Source organism: Terrapene carolina, unplaced genomic scaffold (assembly GCF_002925995.2).
Source record: "Terrapene carolina triunguis isolate 2854851 unplaced genomic scaffold, T_m_triunguis-2.0 Scaffold406, whole genome shotgun sequence".
NCBI classification, from domain to species: domain Eukaryota; kingdom Metazoa; phylum Chordata; order Testudines; family Emydidae; genus Terrapene; species Terrapene triunguis.
In genome coordinates this window covers 1,395,240-1,411,268 of record NW_020664757.1, presented here as the reverse complement: position 1 = coordinate 1,411,268, position 16,029 = coordinate 1,395,240, and the positions used below count along the sequence as shown (strand labels likewise).

Genomic DNA, 16,029 nt, shown 5'->3' with positions numbered 1-16,029 from the left:
TGTTGGTTCACAGCTTTTGCCACGTTTTTACCCCATGAGAATACCGACATACTTAAAGTTAAGCACATTTACAGAACCAAGGCCATAAAGTTTTGGAGGCTTTTTTGGTGGGGGTGGGAGGAAAAAGAGGGAGGTGAGAGATGGACTTTGGAAGGAAGATATATTTGAATGTTCTCAGGTGATTTGGGGAACTCAAATACACTATAAATGTACTACTGCACAGTATCTGAAAGGGTATCTGATTGGTCTTATCTCACTGTATACAATTGCTGCAAAATAGCTAAAAATACATTGGATTTAAAAAAAATCTTTCATATCTAGTAATTTAAGGTTGTATTATTAACAATTTCTTCATTAAAAATTGTGCATATTATTGCTGCAATCTCGAAAAGGTCCCTTTTAAAAATAATGTCAACTTAGTATAAAAGTAGAATTGAGTGGAAATTGTTAAGCTTTGACCCCAGGTTCTACAATGGGATACGCTAGCACAGACCCCTGCAATGTCCCACTGAGATCATTGGGACTCCACAGGAGTGCAAGGATCCATACTGCTAGACCACACTGCAGGATTGGGGCCTTTGTTTCTACCTTCACAATAAAACAAAGTCAATTTCAAAGCAGAAAGGGGTGGCGGAAGGATTAAAAGAAGTGATCACAAACACTCTAATGAAAAGATGACATAAAGGAGATAGGATAGTTATCTTCAGTTATGTAGCTGCGAAGTGATAGATGCAGTTTTAAACCCCTGCAGGGTTTCTGAAGGAGTACACTGATGTTTTGTGGATTGCTGCAAAAGGATCAAGATTTAAATTTTCTGCAATTTGTGAGTTCAACACACTTATGCTACAGTACCATAAATTTAATCTAAATGTATCACAGTACATACAAAACAACTATATTAAACAAATGTTGTATGAAGGTTGTAAAGTCAAGCACTCAAAAGCTAGAAAATGCCAGAATTAAGGTAGCCGTGCAACCTTAACTTTGCTTCCTTGTGCATATGCATGAGTATACAGTCTCTGATTACATTATCATATATGACTTTTCCATAGGATTCCTGCTTCATTCAAATGTACAAGATGGACAGTTATCAGTAGATATGGCAGCTATTCAATATTTCCTTTTATCCCCAGGATTGAATGTGTGGCCCCTTACCTCATTTACTGCACAACATTCAAACCCTGCACCGTATAAAAAAAATTATTAATGTCCTCTTGGATTTTACTATGGCAAGACCATAGTATCTGAGTAACTTATTAACATTAATGAACTTTTCTGAGAACACCTCTGTGAGACAGGGAGGTATTATCATTCCCATTTTGCAGATGGGGACTGAGGCAAAGAAATATTAAGGCCAAAATTTGCAATAATTTTTTTTAAAATGTCCATTAATTTTGCATCAGATTTTTCAGAGGTTCTGAGAATCCACAGATCCGCTTCAAAAGGAGCTGGAGGGTCGGCACTTCTGAAAAGCAGACCTAGGTGTTTCACATTAGGCACCCAGAAAACGAAGTCTAAACCATTAGTGTCCATCTGTGACAATTTAAGTGACTTGCCCAGTATCATATCAGATGTCTCTGGCAGAGCCAGGGATATATTATAGTTATATTCGGTTAGAGTCAAATGACAATCAATCAGAGAATCCCTGTTCCTTTCTTCCAGAGATCCTGTGGAAAAAATTGTATGTGATCAGGTACATGAAGGCAGTATAACATATGTCCATATAGGCAACCTTAATTCTGGCACTTCTACTTTTGAGTGCTTGACTTTGCAACCTTCATGTTCTTTTAACATATATCTTTGTATGTAAGGTTAAAAAACTTAAGAAAAGAAAAATGAAAAACAAAACAAAACACAACTTTTAATGTAAAGCTATATAGCACAGATCTCTACCACTTGAGCTGCATTAGTAAGGGCCTTTCCACATTCCATTATGACAAAAGGTATTTTGATGGGGGAAAACAGCAGGAGCAGGGATTAATTTTGTCTATGTCCTACCTGGAGGTTCATGTCACTTTGGCTGCATCAGAACAATACAGAACACTCAATGGAGCCCGGGCGCATATACAGTGCAGCTGTCATGTCCAGAAAATTCAGAAGCAAATGCTGAACAAGCATTACTGCACATGTGCAAAGAGCAGACTTTTGTGGTTTATAATAAATCTGGGTGTACTTTGACAGGGAAAGCAGGAGGCATCTCTCTGATGCTAGGACTGTCCCCCTACCAAATTTCAAAGTTCCTGTTCAAAACCATGGAATTCCTAAAACTATTAAATAAATGACTGGAATTTTTTTTTTAGCAGGGGTTAAACTACTTATTTCTCATTATCTTTCTTCTTGAAAATAGCTGAGCCCTTTTCACTCAAACATTCAAAAAATTCAACCTGAGGCAGAGATCAGGCATGGAAAATTTCATTTACAATGATTAAAAATTGGCACAGTTGTGAGCAATTTTGAGCAGAGGGTTATAATCCACAGTTATAGAATAATAAAGTTACCTGGACATTATTCTTTATTATTCTGGAGTAGGGGTATGTCTACACTGCAATTAACCTCCCGCGGCTAGCCCATGTCAACTGACTTGGGCTCACAGGGCTAAGGCTATGGGGCTGTAAAACTGTGGTATAGACCAGTGGTTCTCAAACTAGGGCCGCCACTTGTTCAGGGAAAGCCCCTGTTGGTCCGGGCCGGTTTGTTTACCTGCCGCGTCTGCAGGTTTGGCTCATCGCGGCTCCCACTGGCCACGGTTCACCGCTCCAGGCCAATGGGGGCTGCAGGAAGCGGTGCGGGCCGAGGGACTTGCTGGGCGCCCTTCCTGCAACCCCCATTGGCGTGGAGCGGCGAACCACGGCCAGTGGGAGCCGTGATCGGCCGAACCTGCAGACGCAGCAGGTAAACAAACCGGCCCGGCCCGCCAGGGGCTTTCCCTGAACAAGCAGCGGCCCTAGTTTGAGAACCACTGGTATAGACATTCAGGCTCAGGCTAGAGCCAAAGCTCTAGGACCCCCATGGGGTCAGCCTGAGCCTGACTGTCTACACTGCAACCTCACAGCCCTGCAGCCAAGCCCAGCAAGTCCAAGTCAGCTGACATGGGCCAATCACAGATGTTTAATTGCATTGTAAACATACCCTAAGTGTCTTATCCTGTAAACATATAAGTATGTGTGTAACTTTCTTCAACTGACTACCCACACTGACTTCTACACAACTTGAGTACATTTATTCATCTTCTTAAGTGTTTGCAGGATCAAGCCTCATTCCTTGAATGAGCATTTGTATCTCAGTACACAGCATTGGTGGATATCATACAGCACCAAAGCATTCTGAGATTTCAGTGCCAAATTTTGGAAACCTCTGTAATAACAAGAAATGAAGAAAATCAGGATTTGGCAAAATGTCAATCTTAGACTTACAGAGTTTTTTAAACAATCATCGTCCACATCAAAGTTTGATGTATCAGTTGGACTGCTGACTTCAGGGATGTAAGGTGCTTCACAGTTCCGAATGTTATCCCATTCAATCCCAACAAAAAATGGGTGGTTCTTAAAGTCTTCTATCCCATTTTGCCCAAGTCGATGCTCCCTGCTGCAAATGAGCCTTCGAATGAGGTCCTTGGCATTTTCAGACACATCTGTCACTTGTGCAGGAAACTGAAACCTCTCCTTAAAGAATAAAACAGGAGGAAGTAGTTTATTACCAAGAAAATGTCACAAAAGTCAGGTTCCTTCGTGGTTGTTTCTGTACAGAAAAATAGGACTTTGCAAATACTCAGGCTCTCACTGTTAAATGAATGCAATAAGTTTCTAGGAAAAAATCTTCCCCAGATGATAAAAAGTATTGAAAATGCTATAACTGTCTCCTCCTTTTTTATTTATTCAAATGTATGTACATTTTTGGAATCTATCTTTGCCTCCAGGTGGAAGAATGTTTAAGGATCTCTTTCCTAAACCAACAAATGGATCCACCAGCAAAAAATAGAACAAGAAGAGTGATGTAGCATAGCCAAGACGTACTCCTTGGAGTGAACTAATAGCTGCCATTGTATATCCAGGTTTTTAGTTTTGGACTATCTTATTCAAAAGTAAAGCCAGTTGCAATTCATAACCACAAAATGTACTGTATGGAAACCAAATTTATATTTAAGATTTATGAACATGAATTCAATCATTACATAAGAACTTTCTTTCTAAATAGACCTTTAAGCTAACCCTTTTTATTCACTAAAATTAGTTCACAAAAGATAGAAAAAACACTAACTTTGTGGTTCATTATTTTCCCGTAGGTCTCCACCAAGGACTCTGCATAAAAGGGCGTTTCTCCATAAAGCATTTCATACATGCAAACACCTAGGGACCACCAGTCACACTCAGGTCCATATTTCCCTTTTCCATCTTCCATGGCCTGCAGGATTTCTGGAGAGATGTAGTCTGGAGTTCCAACTGCCACCGAAGACTGGACCTGGGGAGTTAGCATTTCCATGAGTAAAAATGACATACACAGTTACAGACTGTAGTGCCGGTGGGTGTGGGGGTTGAAAGAGGTTGAGGGGTTTCATGTGCATATGTAAGATTGTAATTCAAATTACAAAACAGTGAACTCTAATACAAAAACGGGGTTTCTAAATAACAATTGATGAGAAAAAAAATGTTCTCATGTGTCTGAGCCACTTCAGTGTTTCAAACTTGAAGTTCTGAAAAAATTTATTGGGTATTCTAATAATTTATTTTTGCTGTGAACTGTGATGAATGCCAAAAAGAAGGCAGCTTCTGAGTTTTCAGTTATTATAAATTAATTAGCTCCCTGATAATCACACATATTAATTCAGATGCTTTATAACACTCCAGGGTATGATTATCACACTGGAACTACGTTCTTGTCACATACACCACACATTGTATAAGTTTAAACACAGCACTGCAATAGGATGAAGTGATATCAATGGTACCTGATTCTGCTTCTGCCAAAGCCCTGATCTGAGTGAAATCAATGAGTGCTTTGCCTGAGTAATGATTATGGCATGAGGCTCAAAATTGGGTGTCTTACACCTTTCCTATGGATACGTATTAATTTTGATTATATGCCCTCCCTTTATTAACTTTTATTAATGAAATGAAATAAAAATGCATTTAACAAAGACAGAATTCAAATAAAGAATGCAGATATATTTTGAACTGAAACCAAATACAACCATATTATAAAACTGTACAAATGCTATCTCTGTCATTAATAAAAATGTGCACTTAAAAATGACATTTCCTTCACAAATAGGACGTCTTCGTGAGCAGAAATTTCACTGGCAAGTAGAGGACAGAAAGGAAGGGGGGTTGGAAGTGCAGGCCATGGTAAAGGACTTGGCCTTTGAGGGATATCATAGCTGTATCATTCTTTCTAATTTACCGTTCCATCTTCCATCAGTTTCAGACAAGAACCAAAATCTGCTAACCGAATATGTCCATTCATATCCATCAAGATGTTGTCTGGTTTAATGTCCCTGCAAATGAAATGTATTCAATAATTAGCATGAAGAAAAAACACAATGCATCCTCCTGGGCAACAACTTTGAAATTTGTTTTTTCATTCACTGGCAGTGCAAGATCATTAGATTGAGTGGCTCACTACATGACTTTATTCATAAAACACTTGCCATCCAGTAGGTACATACAGTTGGAAATTTTTCAATGAAGCATCCGGGGATTTAACCATGTAACTCCCATTAATCATAATAATAATAATCATGTGGTCAAACTCCACACATCACAGACAATTTACACCTGTATACATATAAAGAAAACAATGGAAGAGTGTCTGCAGAGTCCTATGCATTCCTTAGACTGTGCTATTATCTAATACTTCACTAAAATAACAGAGACGTCTAAATCATTTCAAGATGTCTAGAGGAATATTCTTAAGTGACATACTTGCACTAGGCTAAGGGCTGGTCTACACTGGGGGGGGGGGGGATCTCCCATATGTAACTGTGGAACAAAGTTACAACAAATAATTTATGCAGTATTAAGATTTAGCATCTTTCATCTATACATTTCTGTATTTCTATTATGTGTTCTCATGTCCAACACAAACACATTCTTTTATTCTAGTTCCCATTCTCCTCTCATAAGGCTAGCTGGACATTCAATCTGGAATTAGTGACAATACCATTTCATAGACCTGCTGATAGGTCTCTGTGGAGAATCCTGCACTAGCTTACAGCCTGCCCATGAAACTGATGGTGATACCCTTGTGAGTAGTCAACTTGCGTTGATTTGAGAACCCACATTTATTTTCTGAGTCACACACATTTAAAAAAAATATCTATTTAAACAAACCAACAAACCATGAGCACACAGAGCTACAGCTCTCCTGTAAGAAAGCAATGGTTTTATAAACCCCACATGAACTCTGAGAATTGTCATTCAACATTTCTTACGCATAAACAATTAATTCAAGAAACCTGATGATCTGCCAGCCTAGTGGTGGGACACCTGTATTATATTCTGTAAGCAACGGGATTGTAGGAACAGATGTCTTGTCTAACCTGACAGCCAGAACTTGGAGGCCATAAATAAATAGGGCCATGTTCATCATTGGCAGCTTCATGGAGCTGAACCCACATGTGTCAGTTGTCTTTGATTCTGTGTGTGCTGCTTCTGTGACACCATCGGCCACAATAATTTAATAGGAGTCAATTTAAGTCAGTGGCGATTTGGGCTCTCTGGACCTGAAGTGTAAATCCATTGCTTGAAGTGGCATTATGACAGATTTACCCCAGCGTAATTAGGAACAGATTTTGGACCTTCACTTCCAAAGGTCCTAGTTTCAAAAGTACTCCCATGAAATACCTCTAAGAGGGAAGAGTGGATAAAGTGAGGGCCATAAAAGAATATCTAACTTAAGGAATTTACAACATAAACTCTGTTAAAGTACTGCTATACGTCAAGCTTTTTCTTGTCACATCTCTGCTTCATCATCCACACACTGAAGTAGAGATGGCAGCCTTGTAGAAGAAGCAGGAGGCAGAGTCTATACAAACCAGAGGCCAAGAACTGTGGATGAAACCGTGGGGGAATCCCAATCAGATAAATGGAATGGTTGACCCTTCATGAGCCGCTCAGCCTCCTCTTCCCTTGCAGCAGGGCCAACCACTGTGCTGTGCTACCGTTACCTACTCCACCACAGAGATTCCTACATAATCCATGGGAATCTAATGCTGTGAAAGAGGAATTAAGACTGGAGTGACCAGATGAATACAATTTTTAAAATTCTTTCAATTTCCTATTAGTCACATGGGTAAGAATGATTATTTTTCATAAATATAGGTAGCCAGATCCACAACTTCAGTAAATCAGTGTAGCTCCATTGACTTCAATGGAGCTAGGCCAGCTGAGAATCTGGCCCAACATCTTTTGCGTGCTTGACTTTGCAACCTTAATGTTCTTTTAACACTAATTTTGTCTCAAATCTATAAAAGCCATGGGATTTAGAATTATGATTGACATCTAATAGATTTCAGGAGTCATTCTTTACAATTTAGTGGGTTTTTTTGTGGGGGGATTTGTTTTAGATTTTTTGGGGTGGAGGAGGAAGAGTTGTGGTTTTTTTTTTTAAATGTTAAATTTAAAAAAAATCTTTGATGAAAGCAAGTTCAAAATATTTTTAAAATATGTATTAATTTTACAGCTCACTTTGTACTTAAGATACATTTTTAAGAGTAATGACAACTGTAATTAGCTGTTTGTGAATTTTTTATTTCACCAAATTAGGTCTTGGTTCCACAAAGGGATCTGCATAGGTAGTGCCCTGCACGGATATAAAATTTGAGTCTGCATCCATCCACGATCTGCAAACATGGTTCCTCCTCAGCCTCCTCTTCCCTTGCAGCAGGGCCAACCACTGTGCTGTGCTACCGTTACCTAGATGGATATCTGCAGATATCCATGGATATAAAGCTGATATCCACAGATTTGCAGGGCTCTATGCATAGGCAAAAGGTCCATCCTTGCACATACCTTTATAGGATTGTGCTCTTACTGTATAAATCTGACTGTTTTTTATCTGAGGCTTTCATGTCTCCCAGGTAACGGAGTACACAGGGAATCTGAAATTCATAGATTAACTGGGCCCAAATTCTGCATCTGACTGTGTGAGGGCACACCCATATGGAGACAAGGGCAGAACTAAGGCTAGGTCTACACTACCCACCTGAATCGGTGGGTAGAAATCGACCTCTCGGGAATCGAATTATCGCGTCCCATCGGGACGCGACAATCAATCCCCGAATCGACGCTCTTACTCCACCAGCGGAGGTGGGAGTAAGCGCCGTCGACGGGAAGCCGCGGAGGTCGATTTTGCCACCGTCCTTACAGCGGGGTAAGTCGGCTGCGATACGTCGAATTCAGCTACGCTATTCGCGTAGCTGAATTTACGTATCTTAAATCGACCCTCCCCTGTAGTGAGGACGTAGCCTTAAGACCTTGGTGGTTAGGCATCTGGATGAGGTCCAAATGTAATATATCTTTTAATTATACAAATAATACAATAAATAATAATTAAAACACAATTATAGCATTTTCCCATTAAACTACATTTTTAAAAAATATGGCAAAGGTATTAAATTCTCATCCTACCCTGACCCAAAATATTCAGAAGGAAGACCGTGAATTGACTGCCACAGCAATGTTAGCTTTCAAAGATTTGAGCTATTTATGAGGCATAAGAACAAAACAGGAAAAACTAGCAACTGAAAATACTAACATTATTTCATTCTTATAATAACCTATAAATGACTAACATAAATTAGAGACAAGGTGGCTGAGGTAATACAGTATCTTTTATTGGACCAACTTCTGTTGGTGAGAGAGATTGAGAGAGAGAGAGATGAATTTTCGAGCTCACACAGAGCTCTTAGACTTCTTAGCTCTGCTTAGTTTAAGAAGAGCTCTGTGTGAGCTCGAACGTTCGTCTCTCTCTCACCATCAGAAGTTGGTCCAATAAAAGATATCACCACGCCTAACTTGTCTCTCTAAAATCCTGGGACCAATATGGTTACAACAACACTGCATACAACCTATAAATGACTAATCAACTTTTTTTTCCAAATGTTGGCAAACAGTAAACTGAAATATTCACAGGCTGAGACCTTAGTAGGCTTTGCTATACCTCAGAAAAAATTTGTTAAGACTAATTTACAAACCTTTGTAATTAAAGGTTTATAATGGAAAAGATGATAGACTCTATAGCACTAAGGGTAAAATGTCAAGCTTTACACACTTTTTATACTTTGCATTAACTTGTTATAGTTTGTAACAATAAAAATAGGGTTAATTTAGTGTTTTGAGGGGGAATTTATTTTGTCAAAAACTGGTTGCTCTTTAGGTTCTGATACTGCACCATTAAAGTCAATGGGAGCTTTTACCACTTCAACAAGTGTAGTATCAAGCAGAAAAGAAATTAATGCAGATTTATACAGATGCTAACATTTATTTGTTATAGTTGAAATTGACAAAAGTACATGTTTTCAGTTTTCTGTCTACTTTCACAGATCGAAGCTCCTGACTCAATCATGACGCACATTAACAGAAACACTTATGTAAAAAGCAGAACTGTCCCTACAGCTAATTCCTCCTGACTGTCCCTTTCAAGGCAGTCTTTTGATTTTCACAAAGTTCTCAGATAAAATTATTACTGGACATTGGTCAACTTAATCCCCTACTTCACAAAAGTATTTGGAAGGGAACTCTTACTACTGAAGCCGTGAAGTTTCCTCATTGTTTATGCCTACGCCCTTCCTAGTCATGGAGACTGGTGTAAGTGCAAAGAATGGAGCAAACAGCATGCAAAAAGACAAGAAGAGGGTGGACATTCAAGGGGATCCCAGATCTCAGACAGCTATGCAAACCTGCATCTTTCTTGGCCACTGCCCTTCAAGCTGTGCTTTGACTCAGAAAAAGGATACCACAGAGTACAGGGTGGAGGGTTAATGTTGCCTTAAATATACTCAGTCCAGTATATTGCAAGTATAGGTTAATACTGCATTATCATGGGTACTGCTGCCAGTTAGTGTGGGTAGCTAACTTTTTAAAGATGATCAGAATAATTAGTAAAGCTACAAAATAGGCATTTCTGACTCAAATCAAATTTAAAAACCAAACAGTCTTAGATCAATAGTATTTAGATCTTACTGTTTTTGGTATTCATATGCAGAAAAACACTGACTTGGAAGTAAAATACACAAAGAAAAAAGCTCTATTTTCACAACATTTAGAAACAGCCACTGGTTTGGAGTGACTCACTCTAACAAAGGGCTCCTGCCACTCTAGAAACACAGCAAATACATTTATCAAGAGGCAAGCAAGTATTATTAGAGGAATTACATTTTTCAAATCTCAGAAGAGGGAACAACAAATAATGGCTAATTCTTAAAATGTAAACTGAAATAAGCATTTGAGCATCCAATAAGCAACATTCTTCAGTCCCAGTTTTGCTGAATGTTGCTGACACTACATGTCAAAGAATTACTATTGCCAGTTTGAGATTTTTTAAAATTTGTTTTACATTATCCCATCAAAGTACATTTCAGATAAAAAAACAGAAACACACTACCGATGCCTGGGGAAACAACTCTGGTGTGAAATGATCTGCAAAAAGTAAATCTAAAATCAAATTGCATTTCAAAATCTGTACCAAGAACAAGATAAACAAAAACCAGGAATTACCTTTGAGGCACCATTTACCCAAGTCATCTGTCTTTCAAGATATACCCAAGAGTATTTAAGAAAATATAGACAGTGAGTTCACAGATTCCACAAAAGAGAACCAAGAAAAATCTTGCTGTGATCGTCAGTATTACACGTGCATACACACACAAATTACACAAGGCACTGGAAATACTGTAGCTAAATACTTCTTTTTAAGAGCCATTTTTGACACCAGGCCAGATGTTCATGTCCCATAGGAAGGTGAGGAAAAACACAATATACTTCAAGCTTTTTCTTGTCACATCTCTGCTTCATCACCCACACACTGAAGTAGAGATGGCAGCCTTGTAGAAGAAGCAGGAGGCAGAGTCTATACAAACCAGAGGCCAAGAACTGTGGATGAAACCGTGGGGGAATCCTAATCAGATAAATGGAATGATTGTCCCTTCATGAGCCGCTCAGCCTCCTCTTCCCTTGCAGCAGGGCCAACCACTGTGCTGTGCTACCGTTACCTACTCCACCACAGAGATTCCTACATAATCCATGGGAATCTAATGCTGTGAAAGAGGAATTAAGACTGGAGTGACCAGATGAATACAATTTTTAAAATTCTTTCAATTTCCTATTAGTCACATGGGTAAGAATGATTATTTTTCATAAATATAGGTAGCCAGATCCACAACTTCAGTAAATCAGTGTAGCTCCATTGACTTCAATGGAGCTAGGCCAGCTGAGAATCTGGCCCAACATCTTTTGGGTGCTTGACTTTGCAACCTTAATAATGTTTTTTTAACACTAATTTTAGAGTAATTTCCTAGGCTTTTTAAAAAAATCAAACCTAAAAGAAATTCCACCAGGTTAAATCATATTGACAACCATATATGTTAACAGCAGCGTTGGAACCTTTAAATCCACCACACAGATTTCTGCCACCTGAACTAATGGACTAAGTGATAGCAGTAGTAGGTTGTCATCCTCTATGTGGACTAGTACAAGAGTAGGAAGATACATACGCTTTGTCAATAGGTTTCACAGATATTTGCTAACAGCAGAAGAATGTTGAGATTTAGGATTTTGAGTTCCATTCTTGTTTATGAAGGGAGTGTTACAGATCTTTCTGCTCTTGTTTCCCAGACACTTCTGACGCAGAGCTCTCTCTTCCTCTCTACCACACCCTCCCTGACTCCTCATCCCAGTCGCACCACCTAGCCACTCCTATTCTCCAGTGTCCATCCCAGTCCCTGTCTCCCCTTCCAGGCTTCCCAGCTCAGTCCCAGTCTTCCCTCCACCCAGCATCCCCCTTCAAGGCTCCTTCTTCCAATCTCCTTACCCACTCAGCCCCAGTCCCTCTGCCCCTTCCTCAACCAATCTCGATCTCCCCTGCATCTCCCACTGGCTCCTAGTCCTATGACCCCTGTTCCATACACACAACTGGCTTCCGGTCTCCTTGCCTGGCCAGTCCCAGCCTCCCCTTGCACCAGCTATTCATCCAATCTCAGTCTTCTCCTCTCTCAGTCCCCACCTACTCCCGTTTCCTTATCCCCCATTCCCAGTCCAACTCTACTTGCTCAGGCAATCCCAGTGTCTCCCACAATCTTCTGCCAGCTCCCAGACTCTCCTCCTGACCCAGGTTAGTCATTTTGAATGCTGAATTACTCGAACAGTGTTCTGATATGGGATTATAGTAGGTGTTAGAGAAATCAAAATGAATGGCAATAATCCTACTAATGAACCAGACAGAAATTCTAACCATAACTATGAAATTTGGTAAATCTGTAGCAGTGTTTTATATCAGTTATTTAAAAAAAGCCTCATTTTATATTCTGAAACCATTTGACTAGGTTCATTTCAGAGACACAAAATTACTATAGAAACATTAAGAACTTTGCAAACTGGAAATATGTATTATAACTGAATTTTAAGTAAAGTTAAAATTTGTAACATACTTCATTGCAAATGCTGGCATGTAAGATCCAAGGGAAAGCATATCTGTCAAGAAAACCACAGCAATTATGTAATGATTGTTTTTCAAGTATAGGTTCATTATAAGCCTGGGACTATTATTTCCAAAGGCAAACAGCACACCAGGTAATTTATTTTTATTTTTCTGTGAAGTAATAATGAATAATGAATATTGAGAAATAAAATACATTTCTTACAGCTCACATAGAAAACCAGAAATCATGCAGGTAGCAATTTACTACTGTTACTGTTTTGTTTACTGGACTCTTAAATCAATAAAGTTAAGTTTATTGCATAATTATGTTGGTGGTATCAAAGTCTGCTCAGGTACTGAGGTTCACCTGCACCACTCTACAAGTAATTGGATAACAGAATCCACCTGGAAAACTGCAATAGAAAAACAAAGATTAAATTTATTAAGATTCTTGCTGTTTTAATCTCTTGCTCTCTCTCTCTCTCCTGGAACAAGTATCCCAGAATGGCTATGAAGAAGTGTCAGAGAGCACTATTACAAATGATTACGCCATTGGGCCAGCTTGCAGACATAAATATTAAATTCACATGCTAAAAATTATTATGAAATTAGAAATCCTGAAAATATCAGGAAACAATACAAAGAAAATGCTTTGCATAGTTTGATGAGCTTACAGCAAGAACTCTCAGGACGTGTGTTTGTCACACTTTATTTTATTTGTTTGTACTTTTGAATGTTCTTCTCTTACAAAAAGGACGACCAGACAGAAACGGAACAACCGCAAGTCCTCCTCTGCAACTTTTATATGTGTCACAGAGGCTATATGCTTGTGCAGCAGAGTCATATGGGGCAAGAGAGCCAGAGTCTAGCCTCATGGGTTGTCACTTCCAGATTCTAACTGCTCACCTTCCAGGATCTACAATGGCTCACGCCCCACCTTTTGAAAGGGAAGAAACATTGGAGTAGCAGTGGTCAGACCACAGATCTGTCCTTCATTTCTGTGTCTTTTAGCACATGAAGGAGAGGCTCTAGGTTTAAACTTAGTGACTTCAGTGGGAGTCCTGTATGAAGAATGATTCCAAGAAAAGTCCCTTTTACAGTATTACTCTATATTTAGAAATATAGACAAAGCTACTAGTTTATTTTAGTCTACTGGTTAAACACATAGAGTGATCTCATGCATAAGCATTACTTCATCTTCATGTTAAAAATATATATACATATAATGCAAATGAAATCGTATTTGATTTTGTAATTACCTCTCTCCCACATAATCAGTAAGAGTATGTCAACACTGCTATAAAACACCTGTGGCTGGCCTATGTCAGCAGACTCGGGCTCGCGGGTCTTGGGCTACAGGGCTGTTTAATTGTGGTGCAGACATTCGAGCTCGGGCTGGAGCCTGGGCTCTGAAACCCCGCAATGGGGGAGGGTTACACCCTAAGGGCAGGCCTACACCTAAAATGCTGCAGTGGCACAACTACATAGATGCAGCTGTGCCAGTGTAGTGCTTTAGTGAAGACACTACTACGCTGATGGGATAGCCTCTCCCATTCGTGTAGTTAATCCACCTCCATGAGAGGCAGTAGCTAGGTTGAAGACATCCACCCACCGACATAGTACTGTGTACACTGGGGGTTAGGTTGGTATAACTGCATCGCTCAGGAATATGGTTATATCTATGGAAATTTATGTGTGGACCTGGCCTAAGGCTCAAGGTGTGCTATTGTTGCTAACCATTAAGTAAAAAGCATGAGTTGTATCAGGTATTACACAATTTTTCTGTGAATTCTCCAAATTCTCAGTATTTTTCTCTATGTCCCTCCTATCTGGGTTAAAAAGTTAAAACCAAACTACTAGTTTGTGAAAAAATAGTGGTTTCAGTTATAGTTGCTAGACATTAGCACAGGGAAGCTGATCTTAATGGCTTACTGCTAACTGAGGGTCCTATAGAACATCATTTAATCATTATTCATGTATGTGCATTTCCTACAATTACAAACCAAATGTCAGAAGCAGACATTTATTGGTTATAATTATGCACTCTTTACAATAGACAGCAATTCTCTTTGCCAAGCTACCTGCCCTAGGAAAAAATGCTAGGACAGATCTGCCTACCATAATGACTGGACCTTCACTCCAGAGTTCCTTCCAGACCAAAGATTTCCCCCTACTAGGACAGAAGGTTGGCAAACTGTGCCTCTCCCTTCTGCTGTTTCAGAAATACTTTTCTTCCCCCGCTGCCCTTTGTTTGGTGCAATAAAACTACGCTCACGCCAAAAATAAATACATAAATAAAAATGAAGACACATTTATGTTTGGCTACTTTTCAACTAAAGACGACAGTTTGTTGCTTACAAAGGTTTTATTGATTAATACATTCAGCAATGCAGAACTGTGAGCCCTAAGAGACACTCAAAGCACTACATTTGGTGATCTTCCAACAAGTCTGGGAGTCACTTGATTTGGACTGGTCACAGTTAAACATACAGCAATTCAAGTGAGAGAATCTACTGCTATTTTTCATTACATTGTGCTGGGTTATATCAAATGCTGGAGTTGCCATATTCTGCCAATTTAAGCTTATCTCAACTCCAGCAAGCAAAGCTAGAAATAAGCTCCACCTGGCAAAAACAGCAGCATGCACTGCAGCCAGATTAGGTTTGGGTAATCGGCAGCTATTCTTCAGTAATCCCAGTAAAAGAGGCCGCTCACGATAGCAGCACAAGAAAAATGGACTTTGTTACACTCCTATGACCAAGCCTCTTATCAAGGTTTCACTGTATCTCTACCTAAACAGACACGCCCTTCCCCCATGTGTGGGATCCATAAAAACTTATTTCACTTAAACTCAGAATCACCTTTTGATCAAAATATATTTACCTGTATTAATATTATTAACACAGTGCCCAAACACCACCATTATGTTTACATATAAATCAGACTCTGCCCTATGAAGCTGACAACATAAGGGTTTGAACCTGCAAAGATGTAAGCATGTGAATAGTTTTGAAGTCAATAAGACATGCCTAAAGTTTGCAGGATTGAGCCCTTCATAGGCAAAATACAATCAACAGGGGATAAATGGAACAGATTCTACACACTGTATTTTTGTAGGGTAGATTTATAATTTTCATTTTTTAGAAAAACCTTATCCTATGATTGTAAACTCTACTCTATTTTCTTATTAGCTGTTACCTAATATAGCCTTTACAACCCAGTTGCTCTCAGTATCACTCTAAAAATTCACCTCTAGTTTAGAAGAATCCCAATACTTCAAGAGCCCAATCTTAACTCCCATTAAAGTTAATGGACAGACTCCCATTGAGTACAACAAGAGCTGGATCAGGCCTCAAGGGAACAGCTCCCAAGCCCTTGGAGACTGGCATATTTATTGAA

The 16,029-nt window shown here is 39.2% G+C and overlaps 1 protein-coding gene across 5 annotated transcripts in view; it reads right to left on the bottom strand.

The window, feature by feature from the left end:
- Positions 1–16,029, bottom strand: part of CDC42BPA (CDC42 binding protein kinase alpha) — a 329,580-nt gene that overhangs the window by 137,108 nt on the left and 176,443 nt on the right. For 4 of the 5 annotated variants that reach the window (XM_026658201.1, XM_026658197.1, XM_029912986.1 and 1 more), the window contains exons 6-8: positions 5,398–5,491; positions 4,258–4,458; positions 3,414–3,662 (exon numbers count right to left, since the gene is read on the bottom strand). In XM_026658201.1, the coding sequence (XP_026513986.1) occupies positions 3,414–3,662; positions 4,258–4,458; positions 5,398–5,491 (544 nt within the window). The remainder of the gene's footprint in view (positions 1–3,413; positions 3,663–4,257; positions 4,459–5,397; positions 5,492–16,029) is intronic. The other variant, XM_029912987.1, reaches the window with a different exon arrangement.